General features: G+C 45.8%; 1 protein-coding gene across 5 annotated transcripts in view; it reads right to left on the reverse strand.

The window, feature by feature from the left end:
* The window catches only part of VASH2 (vasohibin 2), a 36,879-nt gene that overhangs the window by 8,429 nt on the left and 5,942 nt on the right, over positions 1–22,508 (reverse strand). For all 5 annotated transcript variants that reach the window (XM_027641647.1, XM_027641645.1, XM_027641642.1 and 2 more), the window contains exons 3-5: positions 20,543–20,599; positions 11,819–11,893; positions 691–1,072 (exon numbers count right to left, since the gene is read on the reverse strand). In XM_027641647.1, the coding sequence (XP_027497448.1) occupies positions 691–1,072; positions 11,819–11,893; positions 20,543–20,599 (514 nt within the window). The remainder of the gene's footprint in view (positions 1–690; positions 1,073–11,818; positions 11,894–20,542; positions 20,600–22,508) is intronic.

The following is a 22,508-nucleotide window of genomic DNA, read 5'->3' on the forward strand; positions in this document are numbered from 1 at the left end:
GCCAGGCTCAGAGGCACGGTCAGGGACACCCCTCATCCCCAAGGGCAGCCAAAATCTCCTCCACCCTGGCAGCCTGCCCTGTCTCCCTATTGTTTCTCTCTGAGCTCTTCAGTCTAACCAACTGGCAGGGAAGCATCAGTCTGCCAACGACTTGCTTTACTCACCTTTCCCATGTAATCCACTTTATCATTTAGCTGAGGGTGGTGGACATCAGGCAGCACAGGGCAAGCCCACTGGCATGCCCTGCAAGGAGAGGCAACCACTGACACAGATGTCTCGTGGCATCCCTTGCAGTTTAGGTGCAAAGAGCAGAGATTCCTACCTGTTACCAGGCCACCCTTCCCACCAGTTCCAGCCCCAGCCACACTGATTCTTCCCAGCCACATTCTTCTGGAGTCATTGAGAAAAGCAAAGTGGGAAATAGGTCCTTGATGGCCAGGGACAAGTATGAGTTCAAGTGTTTTTCAGGCTGAAGGGGAGACCCTTGAACTAAATAGCTACAAGGGTTTGAAAATGCACCAAATCTGGGGGGAGCACCACCAAGACAGATTTAAGCACACGCCCAGTCCACCTGGTACCTGGTTTATCTCAGGCTGGGATCAGTCTGCTGACACAGGGCAAGACCCATCTCTGGGAGACGGGACAAGTCACAGCTGCCCCTGAGCCCACCACCCAGATGCACAGGCCTACCTTCATCCTCATATCCCTGGCAAACTTCTCCAGCTCCTTTCTGACTTCTGTGCGCATCATTTTGGATACATTGAGGACCAGCTGTTTCCACTCGATGGGCTGAAAGCTGTGCGGCTCGTGCGGGACGTATAATCCAATTTTTACTTTTTTGACTGAATGTAAGTACTTTTTATAGGAGTCTTCAAATTCAAAGATGAGGTCGCTCAGAGTTCGGTAAGTTAGAGGCTTGTCCATCAGATCTGATCGTCTGCTCATGCCCAGCGAGCCGTATCGGCCGTTGCAGTAAATCCCAAGCACCACATGATGAAAATAGTTCCCTGAGAAGTGGGTTTTAAAGCTGATGGGGAATCGTTCCACGGAGGGCTGCCCGTTCGTTAAGTATCTGATGTGCACTGCGTCAAGGCAACAACAGCGCTGGGAAAGGGGCCCTCACAATGACACCTGTAAAACATCTTCAGCAGTTTGGGGGACTTGGTACGACTCAGGTTACCGAGCCTCATTTTCTCACATCTTCAAGTACTATCAAAAAATCCAAATTTATTCCTCTCCAAGGTGACAGCCTGCCTTTCCTTCTGTAAATTGTCCCTCAGCATTGCCACTCCTCATACAATAGTGGTTTTGCATGTTACCCTTGTCACACATTGCTGAGATGAACAAAATCACCAGATGGGTAATTAGATAAGCACAGAGACACGGTCAGGAATAAACGCTTTTAAAAAGCAAAACCTGTCCTTGGAATCACTGTGTCTGCTCATTTCAAATGCAGCACATCCAGAGTCCAGGACCAAGTTCCATAACAGTGTAGTATGTGATCTCAGAGGGGAACTACATGCAGGTCTGGGGCCATCTCCCTGTGCCAGGGAAAGAACCGGCTGAGAATCCCTCATGCAAACAGCTTTGCGTCAGCACTTACGTTGCAGGCAGCTCCCTGCTGCTAATCCCGGGACAGCTGAAACTCACCCTGGCTCCACGTGCTGCCACCTGGCCCCTGAGACAGCAGGTGCCCTTCCCCTCTGCAGCTGAGGCCCCCACCCACGCCTGGGGACTGGAGGAGGGATGACCAGAAAAGGCTGCAGCAAGACTCCCCAGCCTGGGGTTACTCCAGCCAGAGGCACCTGCTGCAACCCTGAAGCTACCCCCGGAAGCAGATGCAGCCAAGGCAATCAGTCAGGGTGCTGCCACTACATATACACTGCCCCAAAGGGCAGAGCTGCCAGGATAGTGTCAGGGTATCCTGACGGATGGAGGAGTGGCATTACATTCTACTGGAGCTGCAGGAACCAGCTCAGACTGGGATTTTACTCTGGGGATCTGCAGCATCCCCTCCTCTCCCCACCCCATAGCCAAAAAGGGCAGTGAAACAAGAGCCACTGCACAGCTGAGATGTCCTGGGACATTACTGTGGCCAGCCTTCCTCCCCTGCCTGCATAGAATGGCTGCCTGACAGCTGCTGGGAAGCAGAAAAAGCCTTTGTACCAACACCATAAAACACAATTCAGGCTCAGTTCTGGTTCTGACCAGCCTGACAGGCCACCAGCTCACCACCAGTGCAGCTCCCAGGGATGTTTATCCCTGCCCACCCACACCCAATATTTCACCTCTTCTCTCTACAGAGATGCAGGAAAAGCATCCAGTGCTTCTCATCTGTCTCTAAAGCATTTTCTCAGGGGAGTATTTCACCCACCTGATCCCTGTTGAATTTCACATATTCAAACATTCGCCCCCCAAGTGAATGCAGAAACCAACTAATAAGAGATTCATGAACTGCTCAGAATCTGAGGTTGAGCAAGTAGTTAAACAAACAAACAAAAAAAACCAACAGTCAAGAAAAACACACTGGCACAAATCTTTCAGAACAGCCACAGGAAAGCTTTTCAGTTCCATGTCAAACGAGTTTAACTGCATTCAATGCTAGATGTCATCAGCTTTAGCAGCCTGGAGAAAATGTAAGAGAGGGTATAGGAATGGACAACACTACGGGCCCAGCTCATGGTGCACTTCACTGTCTGTAAATCATAAGCCTGGATAAGCACACAGAGCACAGACCTCCCTAACACACACACATCCCTCGCTCAACCAAGGCTACGTGCACCCACCTCCTGCTCACCTACATCAAACACAAACACCCTGCAGCAACTGTCAAAGCCCACCCCGCTATCAACTACATCAACACAGAACAGAAGCAGCTCTATTTGCCTTTGGTGGTCTCACTGGATCACCGTTGCCTTAGGACTAGGTTCTCCAAGAAAAAACCATGCAATCAGTAGAATTAAATAAATTAAATAAATTCACTGCAAAGCCAGAATTAGGGCCCATTATGTCAAATGGAAAACTCAGCCCACAGTCACCTCATATAAAAGGTCACCTTGCTTCGGGCCTTAAAAGGAGCATCCTGTGTACATCAAAGTCATGTTACAATAATTTGTGTCCTACAGATTCTTGCAAAAGCCCATTGTATTTATCATTCTATGTAACTGACAAAGCAGTATCTTTTATTAACACCTGTGAAGCTTTCAAACATCACCACTATTTTTCCCCCTCATTATGAAAGAGTTTTCTCTCTGCTCCCCGAGTGCCTTTCTATTAAGTCCACACAAAGCTTTGGTGGCCACCTGCCACACATACACACTTCTGCCACGAGGTCTCAGAGAAGTTGCAATTTAATCTCATTAAATACCAAGTAGGAGTAAAAGAATCTTTTGAGGGCAGAAATTACCCACCATCAAATAACCCAGCAACAACCGCTGTGGAAATTAACCTTTAGGTACAGGTTGCTTCGCTGAGCGATAGTTAACGAGAGTCCCCACCCGAGATGAAATACACAGCAAACGGGTTGGAAAGGCACATCAGATCTTCCCCTCCGTCCATGCATCATTATATATCTTTTCCTTTCTGCTCTGCCCAAGGAGAGCTGTATTGTGGCAAACAAAAGGCAACGACACAGCAATGCCGCAGCTGTAATCACACTTTTGAGCCGGGACTGTAACTGCAGGATGGAGAGTCAGGGAGTAAATTACATGCCACAATAGGAAAGCAGGGCAGAGCAGGAGAGGGCAAAAGCAGCTGTAGTGAAAGCTCAGTGGCCTCTCGATCCTGGGTCTTCATGTAAATCAAAGCAGCAGAAAAACAGTATTGAGGGATACTGATCTCCTTGGAGATCATACAAGAGGGATTCTAATCTTCTGGCTAGCCACCTCCTGCCCCAATATCCCTCCTCTTTCCCCATACCCAGGATATGCACCAGGACAATACCTGGAGCTCCACTGAGTTTTCACAGAATGGGGTGGTATGGCATGTCCCCATCCCTTGGAGATTCCCAAACTCAGCTGTCATGGTTTAACCCCAGCTGGTAACTGAGCACCACACAGCTGCTCACTCACACCCCCACCAGTGGAATGGGGGACAAAACTGGAAGAGAAAAATTGTGGGTCGAGATAATGGCAGTTTAACAGGTAAAACAAAAGCTGTGCACACAAGCAAAGCAAAATGAGGTATTCATTCACACTTCCAAACATCAGATAGGTGCACAGCCCTCTCCTGGAAAGAAGGGCTCCATCACAAGGTTACTTGGGAAAAAAAGGCCTATTAACAAGTAGGCTTTCTTGAGCACACCATTACTGCTAGCAGCCTGCAGGAAGGGCCAGATTTCCCACGGCAGCACGCAGCTCCTAGGGATCTGCAAGTCTCCAAACACACCATCCTCTGAGCCACAGGTTGTTTTGCTTCCCATAGTCCCCTCACCTTCACCACCCAGGCTCATGCACAACCTAGCATAGATACTTGGGAGATGTTCAGATCCCAGACTCAAGTACAAGCAAGACCCAGGACACAAAACCTGCCCTTTGGCCACCACCTGTATCTTCCTAGGCAGTAGGGAAAAGTGAAGCAGTATCCTTAGTCAACTCCAAAGGGGAGAATTAGTTAAAGTGTTAGCTGAATCAACCCCTCAGTTTTAAAACTCTAGAGCAGAAAGCATCTGGATGGGTTTTCTTTAAATCCGCACACTCACATAATGACTCAAACAATGGCCTTCTGTGATTTAAGGTTGTTTTGGTTTTTTCTTCTTCATCTCCTGGTGGACTCTAAAATCAGCAACGTCCTACAAAGAAGTCCCAACATCTTGCTCCCAGTACAGACCCTCCCCTACACAGGTGCCCCCACTGCAGAGCACAGAGCAGGTCCCAGCCAGAAGAGAGACTTGAAGCCCTTCACCTTGTTTACTTGCCAGCAGCAACTTTTAGAAAAAAAAACATTCTCCCTTGCCTTTTTTTTTCCCCTTATTGTCCTGGTTTCAGTCGGGACAGGGTTCATTTTTTGCAGTAGCCAGGAGGGGGCATGGCTAGGACACAGATGTTATATTCTATAACACTTCATGTCACTGCCGGGGGCAGGGAAAGGGACTCTCTTCCTGGGGGAAGGGGTTCCTTCTGGTCAAGAAAAGGTGGTGAACAGGACAGTCGGTATAGTGTGGCACTGGTCCTGAGCCAGAGAGTGGTGGGGTGGCATGATCGCAGTCAGGTCCAGCTCAGTGAGCATTTTGCAAGTGAATCACCCTCATTTTTGTTATTAGTATTGTTTCTGTTACTGTTCATTTTCTTATCTCATTGCTGTTTCCAGTAAATTGTTCTTATCTCAACCCATTATGTTTGCCCTTTGTGCCTCTCAATTCTCAGCTCTGTCCCTCGGCAGTGAGAAGGGAGAGGGGAATACAGGGGACTGAGAGAGAGCAGCCATGGTTTGGAGAGGCTCAGTGGGGGCACTGAACTGGGAAGCACCTTTCCTAAGCCAGGACACTTATTACCAAATAATCAGAGCAGGATCTTTCAGTGTGGCCAGCACTGTGTCTCTGGGCTTTGAGCACTGCTGGAACTCTGTCTTAGAAGCTGACAGCACCCACCAGAGAGTAGCTGGCTCCCCATGGCTAGGTGAGCTCAGGTAACTTGCCACCAGCAGTTTTCCCACCACTGCTAGGAAGCACATACAGCAGGTACAGCAGGTGAGGGAACACACTGAGAGCACCACAGCCCACCTGTGTCTAAAGCAGCTTGAATGGGAGTTTAGCCTTTGACAAGGTGACCAGGCAACAACTGTGCAAGGGACATGCAGTGGCAGGTGAGGAGACTAATGCTGTCCCTGCACTGTGCCTGCAGCACCAACAGGGACCCAGACCAACAGAAACTGCTGGGGCAGGGGACATGGGGAGACCCTCCTCTGAGCCTCAAAGGGAAAAAGCCCAAACGTTAACAGAGCACACCAAGACCCTGCAGAGCCAAACCAAGGCCTGCTCAGGTTTCAGATGGAAATGCCAGCATCAACTGTTTGAGCAGCCCAGCCCACCAACACTGACGCCCAAGTGAATCTAAACACCAGCTGTCCCAGTACCTAGACTCATAAGTGCTTTTCCAGCTGCAAGAAGACCCAGCACCATACCTAACAGTGCTGCAAACCAAAGACAAAAAAGGGAAAGCCAGATGAACCTACTATTGAGCAAATAAGTGCCCATTGCACTGCTTGTGCTAATCAATTTGTAATTTATCAGTTTGAAATTCTCCCTTATTTAAATTAGACAAGATGGCATGGCAGTGGCTCATGTCTCAGAGCCCAGCAAGGGTGGGTATAGCTGAAGTCTGGTCTAGATGAGCACAGAAAACCACAGGGTGTCTGGTTCTCTTCTCTCCTGCCACCCACATGGGCTGGGGAAGCACGAGCAGGTGCCCCAAACCATCATGGCAGGCTGTGCCTCTGGGCACCAGCAAGCTGGAGGGATGATGGCAGGCTGAGGAGCGAGGAGGCAGCTTTATTTACACTAGCAATGCTGAAGCTGCTAGCTCAGAGTGAGGAGGTGTAACAGGAGGAAAATAAACCTCAGCTTCAAAACCATCAGATAAGGCTTCAGTAGAAACAGAAGAGCTGTTTTTCTGAGCAACCAAGCAACTGCTCAGAGGGCCTCCAACCACCAGCAGTAAACACTCAGAGAAGTTTCCAACCACAGCCTGGAGTCAGACGGATTTCCCACAGGCTTGGGAGGCAGAGTGCTACCCAGCCCATATATAGATTTTTGTCTACACAGAGGGCCCAGAGGTCCCTGTGGCAGCTCCAGTGTCCATGGAGGAAAGGCCTGAGCATCTGGTTCAGCCTCCCCAAGTGGGACTGCTGGGCTTGCATCCCTCATTTTGAGAAACCTACTATCCAGTGCCTGGCTGCAGTCAGAAGAGACTATCATAAGATTAGACTGTGACAATGCAAGCAATTAAAAGCTCTCTCCCAGCTACCACAGAGGGACTATTTCAGCAGGATCATCCCTTCCTGCATTTCAGATAACAAGTGGGTTAAGCTGTAGACAAGCATGCAGGAGACAAAGAGGAGCACTACAAGGACATCAATATCCTGCAATAACTGCAAGAAACTCTCCTCCTTACTGAAAACACTTCATGTTGAGGGGTGTACCTGCTAGGCTGGAGGAGCTGGATGGACCCAGGTCTACAGTGGTGATAACCATCATCCACCAATTAAAAGCACAGAAGGTATAGGGGAGTGTATATATATATATATAAAATATATTTTTTTTATGTATATGTGTATTAAATAATTTCTCCCTCCTGAGACACTTTTGCTCTCCTCTTTCTTGTTTAATGATATTATTGGACAAGGGGTCTAATACCCTGCATGGGTCTAACCATTACCTCACATGAACTGGGAGAAGCATGCTGAAGGCAACGGGAGTGAGTTACATTCAGCTGACACAGACACGCTCCACAGGACACCCTGAGGATGGATGCCCTGTGCCGCTTCTCTCTCCCCCGCTGATATTTTGCTCTCCACATTTTAATAAAGTGAATACAGCACGCATAAAATTCCCTTGGCACTTTCTGGTTTACTATTGCCTTTCTTGAACTCAAGTGGATTGGATCTTTGCTCAGGAAAAGTGGGCTGAACGCACCATTACTCAGCTGATTTACAAATGAACTGAGAAATGCCCTGGGGAAGACAGCAGGAGGAATGATTCTGCTTAGGCACTGACAAGCAGATCATGTAAGCAGAGAGATATGAAGCCAGTTCAGACAGCTACACAGAGAAAAAGAGCTGTGCAGACTGCTGCAAAATAATACTGGAAGATCTGTACAAGCTTTCAGTCATCTCACAGCAGCTGCTTCCTCGGTGCATGCAGACAGGGTAGCTCAGTATTTTAACTCGCTGCCCTACAAAAATGCTTCAAGATCTAGTGCACAGGCAATTATGCCAAACTTAATTCTGCACCAAGAGGGATTAGGGAAGCGTTTTATAAGAAGTCACATCATAAAAGGCAGCTGCACGAGCCAGCGAGCAGCTCAATTAAAATGGCATCTCGCTAAGCCGCTCGGAGAGCTGGCCCTTGAATGAAGGCTCATGCCGAGGGTCCGCTGGAGTGGGCTGTGCTTTTTTTGGTATCCAAGCAACATGGCAAAGCCTGCCAGCACATGAATTACAAGCAGCACCTTATTTCCAGAGATATGGAGTAGAGCCAGAGGTTAACACACACAGGCAGGGCTGCTCAGCTCAGGCCTATGTGAAGACACTGGCTGGACACTTAGGAGAGGGTAAGCACACCTCTTCTCTGGAAGCCACCTGACCTTGTAAAGCTGCTGGCCTCACTGTGTTTGCATAGAGAAGGCAATGCTGAAGATCTAAATCTCACAGCTGAGAAAAATCAGCAAACTTCGCCATGTGCCATGACAAAGATGCCTCCCAAAAACCCTCATGGTGCACCTGCATCACAGCAGGAGGTTTTGCACAGGCTTCATACCAGCCCCTTTCCAGACACACATATTCAGATGGCCCATCACCTCACCACTCTACATTCTTTGTGTACCCACACCTCAAGCAAAATACACGGGTTTTCTATTGCATGGATCTTTTAAACTTTAATGCATCTGTTACTGGACCACCACCCAGCAGACAGTCCCTATTCTCACACAGAGACTTCCAAAACAGTAAGTACAAGTCCTAGAAAGACAAGCCTGCCTGTCCCCTGACTAAACCTTCTCAATTTAAAAAAAAAAGCCTAACGTAAGTTTGGGGTTTTTTAAGTAGCATCTAGAGACAGAAAGATTCATACAAATCTTAACTCTGAAGAAACTTCAAATTACACCAAATAGTATAAAACATAGTTTTCAACTTTTTTGCTTCCCTCACTGCTCAGAAAAAAACCCACCAAAACCAAAAACCACCAAACTGAACACAAGTCAGGTCTGAGGCAAGCAGAAAAATCAGCAACGCTCTTAGGTTATCATGGTGCCCTAGTTTCAGCCAGGGAAGAGTTAAGCTGTTACAGTGCTGTGTTTTGGATCTGGAATGATGTTGCTGTTAATACACTGATGATTTGTTTCTTTGCTAAGTCGGGTTTATCCTAAGTCACAGATTTATTTTTCTTGTCTCATGCTCTGCCAGTGAGAAGGTACACAAAAGAAACTGGGAGAGAGCATAGCTGGGACAGGTGACCCAAACTGAACAAAGGGATATTCCACACCAGAGAATGTTATGCCCAGTATATAAACTGGGGAGAGTTACCTGGAAGGGGGGGCCGATGTGCACTTGGGAAAGGCATCGGTCAGTGGGTGGTGAGCAATTTAATTGTGTATCACTTGTTTTTCCCCTCTTCATTATCATTATTCTTATCATTTATCATTATTACTGTATATTAGTTTATTTTCAACTACTAAACTGTTCTTATCTCAAGATACAAGTTTTACTTTGATTCTCCTTCCCATTCCACCAGGGTGGTGGGAGAGAGGGCAGGTTGAGTGAGGGGCTGCGTGGTGCTTAATATCCAGCTGGGCTTAAAACCACAACACATGGTTATCTGTAGGCCACTAATCACCTTTTGTTCAAGTATTATGGGGAATAATCAGTTCACTACTAGAAATACAGCACTGCAAGCCACACTGACACTGCAAAGCAGCATCAACTCCACCTGGGGATTATTTCTCCCACTGCTTCCATCCCCAAATAGTTTGGGACACAACCCTGACACAAGGGCAAGCACAACATATCCACTGACATGATTTCAAGGGAAACCAGTTGATGTAAACTTTTTGGACCAGTCACTAGTGAGGTCCTGCAGAGCTCCATTTTGAGGCCAGTTCTCTTCAACATCTTCATAAATTACTTGGATGCAGGACTCAAACATATACTTAGTAAGTTTGCTGATGACATGAAATTAGGAGGGCTGTTGACGCCCTCAAAGGCAGAGATGCCCTGCAGAGAGACCTTGACAAATTAGAGAGATGGGCAATCACCAACCATATGGAATACAACAAAGACAAGTGCTGGAGTTTGCACCTGCGACAGGGCAATCCTGGATCTACATACAGACTGGGGAACAAGATGCTGGAGAGCAGCACCATGGAAAGGGAATATGAGTCAGCAGTGCTCTGGCAGCCAGAAGGGTCAACCCAGTCCGAGGGGGCATCAGGCAAAGCATCACCAGCCGGTCAAGGGAGAGGGTTGTCTTGCTCTGCTCTGCACTGCTGCGGCCTCACCTTGAATATTGTGTGCAATATTGGGCATCACAATATAACAAGGATATTAAGCTATTAGAGTGTCCAAAGGAGGGCAACGAAGATGGTGAAGAGTCTTGAGGGGAAACCATCTGAGGAGCAGCTGAGGTCACTTGGTCTGTTCAGCCTGGAGAAGAGGAGACTGAGGGGAGACCTCATCGCAGTCTACAACTTCCTAGTGAGGGGAAGTGGAAGGGCAGGCACTGATCTCTTCTCTGTGGTGACCAGCAATAGGACCCTAGGGAACAGCATGAAGGTGTGTCAGGGGAGGTTTAGGTTGGATATTAAGAAATGTTTTTTTTCACCCAGAGTGTGGTTGGGCACCAGAAGAGGCTCCCCAGGGAAGCAGCCACAGCACCAAGCCTGACAGAGTTCAAGAAGCATTTGGACAACACAGGGCGAGGAGATGGACTTCAGTGATTCTTGTGCATCCCTTCCAACTCAGAATATTCTATGATTCTATGATTTCTGCTTCTGGAAGGGCATTGGTTTGAGTCTCCTGTTGACATCAAGCCCCCAGGACCCCATCCCTCTAGCTGCATGCAGACCCTCCAGCGTTTGCAGGACAAGTGCTGTCAGCCAGAGCCACCTTTCAACTCATACTTGAGGCTTATCCCTGGTGCACAGGGAGCAAAGTGGAGCCACAGCAGCACACAACAAACCTCTCAGCACAGTGAGGACTGTATCCAGCAACCAGTCTGGCACACCATACCTTTGCACTTGCTCAGCCCATATCCCGCTCCCACTCCCCCAGCAGCCACCCCTCCTCACCAGCCAACAGCAGGCACTACCTGCCAGGCTCTGCCAGCTCCTTGTCCCACAGGAGGGGGCAGCAGCAGCAAGCAAAACACTGCAGAGACATCCCAGAAGCTGGTTTGCTTTAGGGGCTTATTTTCAGCTGTGTTTTTGTTTTAAATCAAACTTGATCAGTTGTGATGAGATTTATCTGGCAACCTGTTCCTGTAGCCCTGCCTTGCCCTCCCCTGTAGTGGTTTAGGATGGTGCAGGTTGATTTATCAGTGACAGCAGAAGAGGATCGAGAAGGGAGTCAGCCTCTAAATGAAAATACTTCTGGGGTTTTTTCTGAGCCTGAACAGAAAGCAAGCATTATGTTAAGGTAAAGCTTAAATGTTTAACTATAATACACATATGTTTCTGCACAAAGCACAGCTGTGGGTTGAGAGACAAAAACTAACATGACTTGGCCATGTACACATCAAAAACCGAGAACTGAACCCACGCTCCTCAAGTGTTACCAAGCTCCAACAATAACCAACAGAGAAATACTAACAAAGAAAACAAAGATTGTGTAGGCAGATACTTATCTGGGCACTTTGGGTCAGATCCTGACATTATGCAGATTACAGGGCAGAAGGCAAAGTCTGCACAGCCAAATCATAACACTTGTGAACTGGGCATACAGCATCCAAACTCCTACCAACAAGCCCAGGCAATTCAGCAACTTGCTGACCAATACCATGGCAGCTTATCAAGCTGCTGGCACTCACCTTTGGCTGTGACCCTCTCAAACACCATTCAGGAAGGGCAATATATTAAACAGCACTGCAGTGGACAGGCATGTGAAAGGATACATCCCCAGGATAACTGCTTCAAGGCATTTGATAGGTAAGGACTCCCTGGTCATTTCTCTTGCTGTCTCCATTAACCTAGAACAGAAACAAAACAATTTTGAGTCCTTCCATCTAGAGCAGTTGACTGGAATCAAAGGGCCCTCTCGTAGACTGAGGGCCAGGTGCTTCCAGTTCTTATCTCTCAGCAAGAGCTGATGAACTTGATTATCCTTTACAGTGACTTGCCAGAGCCCTGTTGACTTCTGGAGGATGACTGGGGGGAGGAAAAACAAAAAGAAAGAAAGAAAAAAAAAGATGTTTGGCATCCCAGTGCCTTCCAGCCTCTGAAGACGGGTTGAAGGAATGCTGCCTCTCCCAGCAACTCCATGAGCATCACTTCAGACTGTAATACAAATCCCTGCTGAACTGGAAAAGCTGGCAAACATGCAAGCTCTCACAGCAGGACTAAGAGTAGCTTATTTTCAAAATAACCCTGCTTCTCTTCTGGGAAAAAAAAAAAAAAAAGAAAAAAAAACCACCACAAACAAAACAACAACAGGGGAGAGAGGATGGTTACATGATGGCCCCCTGAAAGCTACAAATGCCTCTATGAGTCTATAGCTATAGCTGGACAAGAATGTAATGCCTTTTTATCACACCCTTCTCTACAGAAAACTCTATCAGCACAGACACTTCACACCACTGCAAGCTGAGTTATTGTCTTGCTGCTGCTCCCCACCTCCTGTGGATAGGGAAAGAGGCAAAACCCACACCATTTCCTGCATGAGTGCAGGAAACTATTATGCATAGGATTTTGCAAGTTCAGCTTAGTTACAATCTAGACTATCTCTGGAGTACAGTTATCTGGCAGGGACAACATTGTGACAAGAAACAAGCTCAGCTGAGAAAGATGTTGTCCCAGATTGATACTGTACCATTAACCAACTAGGTAACCTATCTCCTTCCACAAGCAGATCCTGAAATCCCAGAAAGTTTAAGAAAAATACTGGAAGGAGACTAAAAAAGGCCAGAAGAGTCACATCCAATGACACACCCGAAAAAAAAAAAGGCAGCTAAAAACTAAGCCAAATGGATGAAGTCTGTTTTGAAGTCTTCTCTATCCATATCCTTTCCCTGGGAAGAGCTTTGTAAACAAATCCCTACTCTAAGGAAACACAATATTAAATGACAAAAATATTTGTATTAGAGAAGATTATGAAAATATGCATCTGAAATCATCAGTCTTTTTCTCCCACTTTCTAATTCAGCCACTTCATGCATTTTAAACCTTGTATTGAGTGCAAATGGCAATACAGCTTCCACTGCTATTACAGTCTGTCACAGCCATTCCATGTCCCATTTATCCAAGTTAGAAATTATCTTTTCATTTGTAAACAACCACCCTTTACACTCGGCCTTCAGTACAGAAGACTAATTAGAGTTTGCCTGCCTCCTACACACTCACAATCAGCCACAGAAACCCCACAGAGCAGCTCCAGCAAGGGCACACAATGGGATTCCTTCATCCCCCACAGTGGCTCTTCAGTGCTGGTCGCAGAAGGAGCCTCTGCAAAGCCCCAGCTCCATCCGGAGGCGTTACATGTAGATGATGCATGGGAGGCATCCCACTGAATTTCCTATCTTCTAAAGTTAAGAAAAAAAAAAGTCACAGCTGATAATGAACATGCATCGTCAGGAAAAAGCTCTGAGTTGTTAAGCTATTTAGCTTCAAGCCATTTAGTGTGACATATGCCTGGCTAACATAATCTGAGGGACAGGGCCAGCACCTCCTCCTCAGGTCTGCACCTGCACTGGCCCTGCTGCCTGCAGGCACACACAGGGTCCAGGAGCTGCAGCAGGTGCTCCGGACCGGGGCAGGGATGAGGATCTGTGCAAGGGGAGCATCAGTCAGGAGGCATCAGCAGTGGTCAGTGAACAAGTGTCCATCTGCACTCACAGGCAGGTCATGCCCTTGCACACATCCATCCCACAGTCCTGGGGAATACTCCACAAACAGTTTGCTTTATCTCTGCATGGATGATCCAGTTCAACAGCCACTTAAGAGTTTTTCTTCCACTTTTAACAGGCTTGAGACAAAGCAAGGCCTTAAACCCTGTGTTTGCACTGGAAGCAGAGCCTTTGGAGAATCCCCAAGCCACTGCTCTGCCCAAGGTAACATAAGCCAAATCTAAATCACTGCTCACAGACAATTTTTCAACCCACTTTCAACTGGCTTCTCAAAGGCCTGAGAACCCACCAGCTAATCTATCCTATACTTAACCTTGCATCTAAGAAGGTCCCCTAATGTTTAAACTAAATATTTCCCTTTTTGCAAATTAAATCAGGAGCTATTTCTGCTCTGCGCAGTGAGCATGGAGACCATTTATCTCTCCTCTTGCTACAGACATTTGGATATGCAACAGACCACCACTCTCGCCTCAGTAAACATGAGAAAGCAGACACCAATCTTTTTTTTTTTTAAATCCTTCCCTCACTCCCCCCAAAACTTCCCCCTTAAGTTATGTTTTCTATACCTTTCAAACAAAAAGTTTGCTGCTTTCAATTTCGGGGTCCGTTCAATCAACTCACTTCTCACAGTCCTTCAACTAAGTCCACCACAGTAGAAAAACACCAATTTCCTTCTGAATCCAACTTTCAGTGCATTTTTGCAACCAACCCAGTGTGCTGTTGGCTTTTTCCCTCCTGGCCCACCCTGAATAGGTTTTTGTGGGGCTTTGTGGGTTTCTTTTACTGGGGCTGAGTTGGTGGGGTTTGGGGGTTTTTTTAGGGGTGGAGGTTTTTTGGTTTGGCCTTTTTTTTGATAAGTTTTGTTTGGTTTCTAAGATCAGCTCCTTCTTTGCAAAATTAGCCTTTTGTTCTCCACAACTGGCTACTCCCAAAACCCTTCTCTGCATTTGCCCTTACCAAATTATCTTCTGTTTGTTCCAGCCCAGCTTTCTCCTATCCTTTGAGATCACTCTGAATCCCAAATTCACCTTGCAAAGCTTTGTCACCTTGTGCAGCCTGGACTGTACACCATCCATTAGCAAACCATTAGTGTTATCCATACCATTAATAAAAAGCCCATTGAGCTGGGACAGACATGACACACCACAGCTGACAACCTCTGCTGGGCAAGAGCAACCTACTGGTAAGTACCACTTTCTACATGCTGCTTTTCACCAAGCTGGGCCCTTATGTTGAATAGTGTTATTTAGACTCAAGGCCCCTGCCTTATCCTCAGGCTGCCAAATGCCATACTAAAGCAAGGAGTTTTTACACACAACTTCTCTCTGACTGACAAAAGCTCTTACACTCTCACAGAAGAAAATTGTCAGAAACAAATTGTGCCTAATGAAATTAATGTTGCCTTTCCCCTGAAACTGCAGATAAACTCAGAAACTTCCCAAACTTACCTTTTCCTTTATTGTTTTTAAAGGCTGATATCTTTGCCTTCCCCAGTTTCCAAGAATACCCATCCTCCCCATGCTCTCTAACACAAGTATTAATGGTGGGACACCACCTGTCAGTTCTCTAAGAGATAACAAATGACAGAGCATTCAGCTCATTTGAAAGTAACTCATTACAGATGCTCTTTGATTTGCCCTTTCCCTCTTTTTTTTCACTCCTGAATTCTTACCATGCTGTCTCAGATGTTAACAGTGACCAGAAAGTCCGCAGTTAAACTCATGAAAGAACATCTAAGGAAGGCAGAAAAGAATTTTAAAAATAGCATCAAGCATTTCAATTTCCTGCTTGAGAAGGGTTTGTTTCTGGGATTTTCTTTAAATCTTGACAGTTACCTGAAAAGATTCCACATGTGCAGCTAATCTTTACAACCTTATATCACAGAACTCGCCCACAGTCACCCTCTCCACAGACCCCAGTGAGCATGGGGGCAGCCCATCACTTCCAATAACCCAAGGGAGACTGCTACAGTCAAAGACAAGTGTCATGCAGCTTCCCTCTTTGTGGCACTTACAACACTATCTAAAGTCTGCCAGGCAGATCTCTATTCCAGACCAGAGCGAACACTTCTGCCTCTAACAAATGTAGCCAACAGCACAGGCTGCTTGTTCCTGCCTTAAGATCTAGTCCTTGGCAGATGATGATATTTCTTTGTTAATTGATTCAAATTTCTTTCAGTGTTTTCAGGAGCCCACCTGGACTAACTCCCTTGCTTTCTGCAGTAAGAGAGGTCCTGTAAAGGACTTGGGTTTGCCTCTCTAGGAGGTTTTCTGTTTAAAATGTCAGTGTCTCCAGATAACTCATGGGACGAATTAATTCCTTTTGCTCCCAGATTTTTCACTCAGGCACCCAGTTTCATATACAGGTTAGAAAAATCTTCAAACCTTTTAGTATGCCCAAAACAGGAGTATGTCAGAGCTAGCACCCATCACACTGGACTCCCTTCAGAGATGACCATGCTTAGAAGAGGCTGCCTATTACCTTCATCAGAAAGACTACCATAGACTTCAATAACACTTTTAATTAGTGAGATCCTTCAGCACATTTTCCACAAAATTTTCCTTTTCCAGACCCCTGTGCTTGCATGAGGTGCACAAAATCTCCCTCTCCCAAGCTTTTCTAAAACTCCTGGTAGTTTTATTCATGACAATGAAGCCAAGAAAGAAGTGAAAGGGACCAACAGGATTAAAAGGAGAAAAAACAGCAGAGCAGATACTGATCTCATGAATCTTCTCAAAACCAGTCTGCTTCAACAGCAAAAGCATTTCTATCACATGCTGCACATAGCACTGTATCTGTAACATTCCCCCTTTGTGTGAGAGAGAAGCAGATGTTCAAATGCCTTCTGCAGTCTATTGTCTGGAAATGGTATGAGCCTATTTTTCTCTGCAGCCCCATCAGGTTTCCTTAATAACATGGTGTGTTGAAACAGTATAATTTCCTTCCCCCCTTCCCTTCCCTGTTATTTGGTTGCACTGTTCCCACGTGACTGCTCCTCTCACAGTTTTTATTGCAATTGATTACCCATTATATCAGCAGTCACTGAATGTCTCTCCATCCTCACACAGCAGTTTCTGGGCTGCAATTCCTCAAAAGACTCCAGAACCTACTCAAACATCAGTTTTTGCTTCAGTTGTAGGTCCCACTGATCAGCTGGCACTTAACTGGAGGGAACAGTACAATACCACACCTCCTCAGATACTCTGTGCAGGACAAAGGTATTTGTTTCTCATTGTGGCTCATACCTGCATCCTAGAACAGAAGCTTCCAGAGGGCTTATCACTCCTTGTAAAGCCAGTAATAACAGCTTGTTGACATTGCATACACAATTACAGAAGTTACTAGATATCCAGAAATACATTTTTTTCCTGAAGTTCTTAAGTGATCTAAGCTTGGAAATTTTTAAAATAATTACTATTTCAATTAAAATTAGCATTTTTTATCAGACCAATTGTACCAACAGGAAGCTGTAATATAGGTTTGACCAGCATAATCCTGTATGGGAAAAGGAAAACCAGCCCTATTGATGCCTGAAACACTCATACCATATGCACACACACATTCCATGGATCATGAGAGCTGAACTCCATGGAGTGCCCTTTACCTTTACATCATGAAGCCTATGAAGGTCACTGTCCCAGGTCAGGATACCTATACAGTCTATCAGCAAAGCACTCCTATGGTGGATGTAGCTGCACCTGTAAATCTGGATTTTGTACAAATACAGCAAACTCAGGCAAGGTTAGACACAGACACATTTTCAGTCACAGTCTGCCAGTACAACAAGAATACCACATAAAGTTTACAGGTTCACAGCTCTACCACCCTGACTCACACAACTATGCCAACAGAAATCTAACATTTCCAAAAGTGTTATCTGTAGTCAAGACAAATCCACGGAGTGTCTGGCAGTCTAGAAGTTAAGCTGACAATAAGAGTGACTTTTTCTTAAAGAGATTTTAAATACTGAATTATAGCAAGACTGTGTCCGTTAATGAGTTCCTATAGATAATTTATGCTTGTCTTTCTACATGCAGCCACACATTCTTATTTTCTCATACATCACACTGATGCTGGCACTAAATCTCTGTAATATCTAGTTCTCCCTCCATAATAGAAAAATTCATTAATATGCCCCAGCTGCTTTAGGACACTTTCACATGAATTTATGAATATTCAATTTCCATCTAGTACTCAAGTTTCTTTGTGTCCAGCCACTGCTCTCTTGAAGAAAGGCTGCCAAAGATCTCGTAATACTTCCATTAGCTTTGAGCCCTCACATTATGAAATAAGCAATACATTTAGTATCAATAAAGCTCTGGGAACAGTCTCATTTTCAAGAGCCAGTGGCAATTGGAGGCGTTTAGCATCTTGTCCAACCGACTTGCAAATGCAAACTTTGTCTTGCAGCAAACTGAGGCCTCTCACACCACAGAAACTTGCTCAGAGCAGTGCTTGTTGCCTCAGTGCAAGGTGCCTGTTGTCACCACGCTGGAAGCAGATTTCTTGCAAAGTGGAACAGACCCCCCAGAAAAAAACAGGTGTAGGTGATTTTTGAGCTTTGATGAAAACTGACCTGCACACCAGATGAAGGAAAGGAAAGCTTTCAGGCACAACTCAACATTACAGGGCAATCAATGCATTATTCACACCGAATCACAGAATGGCTGGGGTTGGAAGGGACCTCTGGAGATCATCTGTCCAACACTCCTGCTAGAGCAGGTTTATCTAGAGCAGGTTGCACAGGATCATGTCCAGGTAGGTTTTGAGTATCTCCAGAGAAGGAAACTCCACAACCTCTCTGGGCAGCCTGTTCCAGTGCTCTGTCACCCTCAAAGTAAAGAAGTTTTTCCTCATATTCAGATGGAACTTCCTGTGTTCCAGTTTGTGCCCATTGTCCCTTGTCCTGCCACCAGGCACCACTGAAAATAGTCTGGCCCCATCCTCCCTGATACCTGCCCAGGTAAATTTAAAAAGATCAGTTAGTTCTCCTTTTCATTTCAGTATATTTGTATTCAGTATGCTACATTTACTTTTTCTCACAAAATCTAATTGTATCTTCATGCTATCTATTCAGAAAAAAAATCTCAGCTAATCAAAGTTTAGGTCTTCACAGTATTACGTGTGTTTAGGACATGTGACCCTTTAAGCTCACTTCCTCTTGTATTTGTTTGACCACAGTAAATGCTACTATGTGAATACACAATTATCTGTTTACTTGAAATCTAAAACTAGTTTCATAAAAATGACAGGAACTTAAGATAGCCTTATATGTGTTCCCCTTCTCAAATTTGGAGAAACCAAGACAGGGCAAGCATTTGAGCCCTACTGCAGTACAACAGGATCTGGGCAGCACTCCCATCTACACGATCAAGGAGCAAAGCAGCACAGGTCTTAGGACTCCACACTGTGCAAGTCCAGCATACACCAGGTTCATACTATTGTGCCTGGAAATCTGACAGCAGCTGCCCTGAAGAGTTGGACCATTTCCAGGAGTACTCTCCTTAACTCCACAGAAGTCCTGCCACCCCATTTCAAGTCACTCATAGAAGTCCTAATAGCAACAAAACCAGGAGAGAAGTCAGACACAAGTCCCCAGACAACACAGTAGGCAGATAATTAGAGGAAAAGGAGAGGATCCAAAGCCAGGGGTAGATCTCCAGCTGTGAGCACTGTATTGGTTCCCTTCCAGGAAAGAGCACCCGTCCTCATAAGCCAGGCTTTCATCCAGCCCAGGATGACAGCCTTTTAAGTGGTAAGTGCTGAACACAATTCATTTTCATCTTCCACTTCCGTGGAAAAAAGTAATGGGACAAATTTAAAAATGAGCGAGCAGCTTGAAAATTGGTTTAAGCTTCTGTAAACCTATCTATCATTCAAGGCACAAGATTTGTTTTAATCTAGTTCCACCAGAGCAGTGAACATTAGAAAAAGGAAGTGGGAAAGATTGCTGTCAGTAAGATGAAAACCTGAAGCACAAAGCTGGAGTGGAAACTGGAATTTACAGTGATGGACCATTAGATTAATGACAGAGATCTGAGGAGAACTAGAGACAGGCTAGTCTACAGAAGTAATTATATTCTGCTTATCTAAATTTCACCCTAAAATAAAAGCATAATGTTGTCAACATCACTTCCTGCCCTAACCTGCTAATTTATTGGGTTCTATTAAAGAATCATCATAAGTCTGATGTAGTTCTTACATGCAAGGGACCCCAGTTCTCTGTTGGCAGGCTCCCTGGGCACATGTTCATACTTGCATTGCACAACCCATCACCGCCCAGCACAGGAGTCCACCACATAAAAGGAAGAGCAAGATGAGAGGCAATGGGAGAACACAGATGCAACCTAACACAGTCCATTGTGAGCCTCCAGAGGAAAGGACTGTGCCCAAGACATCAAAATTCCTACAGCATTTTTCAAATCTGATCTCTTCCAACCATCAGCAAAGGGCATTACAGCACAACCAGAATATCAAGACTTACACAGTTTTCATAAAAGCAGCCCAGCCCTCCCAACCCAACACCAACAAGCACAAAGTTAGAGTTTTCCCACCCTGTGCATGCAGCTTTGGCCTGCAGCTATGCAGCTCCCACACAGCTGCTAAGCAAGGCCAGCCCTTCCACTTAGCAACATACACAGTTTTGGCCCTGTCAGAGGAGCTGTGGCACAGAGGAGACAGCCCTCCCGTGCCATGGTGCCACAGATGCTTAAATGTCAGGTGATCAACTGGCATGATGTGGGACAAGGGTACTAGACCAATTCCAGAGACACTTACCCACTTAGAGGTCTGCTTTTTCTGATCTCGAAGAACTGTGTTCCTGTGTGATTATATCTGAATTTTCTCTGTTAAAGGAAAGTAACTTGAACAGTCAAACGATAAGATGACAATGCTCTAAAGGTGAATTTCAGTTCTCGCTTCCTGCTGAAACATAGAATAAGCAGTAAAAGCCATTGACTCTCAGAGATGAAACCCTGGCATGTGAAATAAAGCAAACTTTTTACTTGTCTGCTTGTATGATCTATTAACCACCATCCAGTGCAGAGTCAAGCAAAAAGGCTGTCCATCTAAAATGATACTCAAATTTGGCATTTGAGGGTTATTAAGTCACTTATCTCCCAGGTCCCACTCACTATTGGGTTACAAGTTTGAAAAACAGTCTCCCATTTGGGTAAGAGAAAGCTTTCACAGCCTACCAAAACCAATCAACATAATGTATGGTTTGAAAGAACTTACTTCCTTTATAAGTCTTTAACTCAGCCACATAGCTCACATATGATCTGTAAACCAAATCCATGGCAGGTGCATCCATTTACACTTAGAAAATAGAAATCATTCTCTAAAAAACCACAATGCACTTGAAATTAAAATAACCAGCTACATGCAACTCAAGCTCATTAGTTAACACTATGAGGACAGGAGAAAAGTTCATCACAAATGATGCCTGAAGACAGTCAACCAAATCTCAGCACCACTTGCCTAGAAGCACAAGCTACCATGCAGCAGCATCACCAAAAGCAGCCTCTTCCTTGCTCCTCAAGCACAGCTGTTCAAGCAGCAATGTAGTAAATCAGATCAAGATACCAATCTGTTCAGTAAAAACAAAACAAAAAAACCCAACAAAATTAGAAAAAGAAGAAACTAAAAAACCCCAATACTATTCACTTACATTTTCTAGGTTATCTTTCCAGCTGAATCTCTTTCCTAACCTAGTTCACAACACGGCCATTAGAATATTCATGCCAGTAAAATTGTAGTGGCAATACAAGAGCAGAAAGAGGTGACCTCATGGAGGCAAAGGGTGCCTTGCAAGGCATAAATAGCACAGCTGCTGGCTGCTGGCTGTATAACCATGGTCTAAATAAAAACTCCAGCTTGCACCAGGATGCTCTGAACTGACTTCGATTAGAGTTCAGAGTCCTCCAGAAACAAGGCTTTTTTTCCCCTCCCGCCTTCAAAACCTAATTCATGAGGCCCTTTCAGGGTGCTCTGAACAAAGCATACATCCTCTTTCAGCCCTCAAAGGAAGCCCAGACGCTACCCCCCAGCCCACTTTGAAGCTTTTCTGAACACAGATCCAAACTTTGTCCCCTGAGGCCTGCTCCTGCTACATAGCAGAGTGCAGGATTTCAAAACCACTGCAGGGTGAGGTAGGGAAAAGTACAATTTTTTGAGTTCTATGTGACATGGTATCCTCTTCGGCACAACTCCAGCAAGCAACAAGCCTCTTGTCCTGCGCAAGTGGCCGACATACAGAAGAGAAATGCACCACCCCCCTGCAGAGCAGGAAGGCTCCAGCCTCCCTCCCCACCGCAGCTGCTGCGGCTCCAAGCCCTGCTGCTGCCTTGATCCCAACCACTGCTCCTCAGCAGGCTAACCGCGCCTGCTATTTTTGGATGCTCTTTCAGCTGCCACCCATATCCCTTCTTAATCCTTACCAGGACTTTACACTCATTCCTCATCCCCACAGCTTCCCCACACACACAAAAAGGGAGAGTTCAGAAAAAAAGGAAACCAGAAGAGCAGCATCTGGGCCAGCAACCTTCTTTGAAATTATCAGTCAGCAAGGGAAACGGTCAGGAATTAGGCATGGGGCAGTGACACGGAGGCTAGATAGACGTGTCCATCCCTGATGAACACACCAGGCAAGTTCCTGTGTCACAGGCAAGCCTGCCCACCTTGGGGTCACGACAGCTGCTTATGCCCCTCACCCCAATGACAAGCACTTCCTGCAAGCTGAGCA

Source organism: Corapipo altera, unplaced genomic scaffold (genome assembly GCF_003945725.1).
Source record: "Corapipo altera isolate COAL_440 unplaced genomic scaffold, ASM394572v1 48b, whole genome shotgun sequence".
Taxonomy (NCBI): domain Eukaryota; kingdom Metazoa; phylum Chordata; class Aves; order Passeriformes; family Pipridae; genus Corapipo; species Corapipo altera.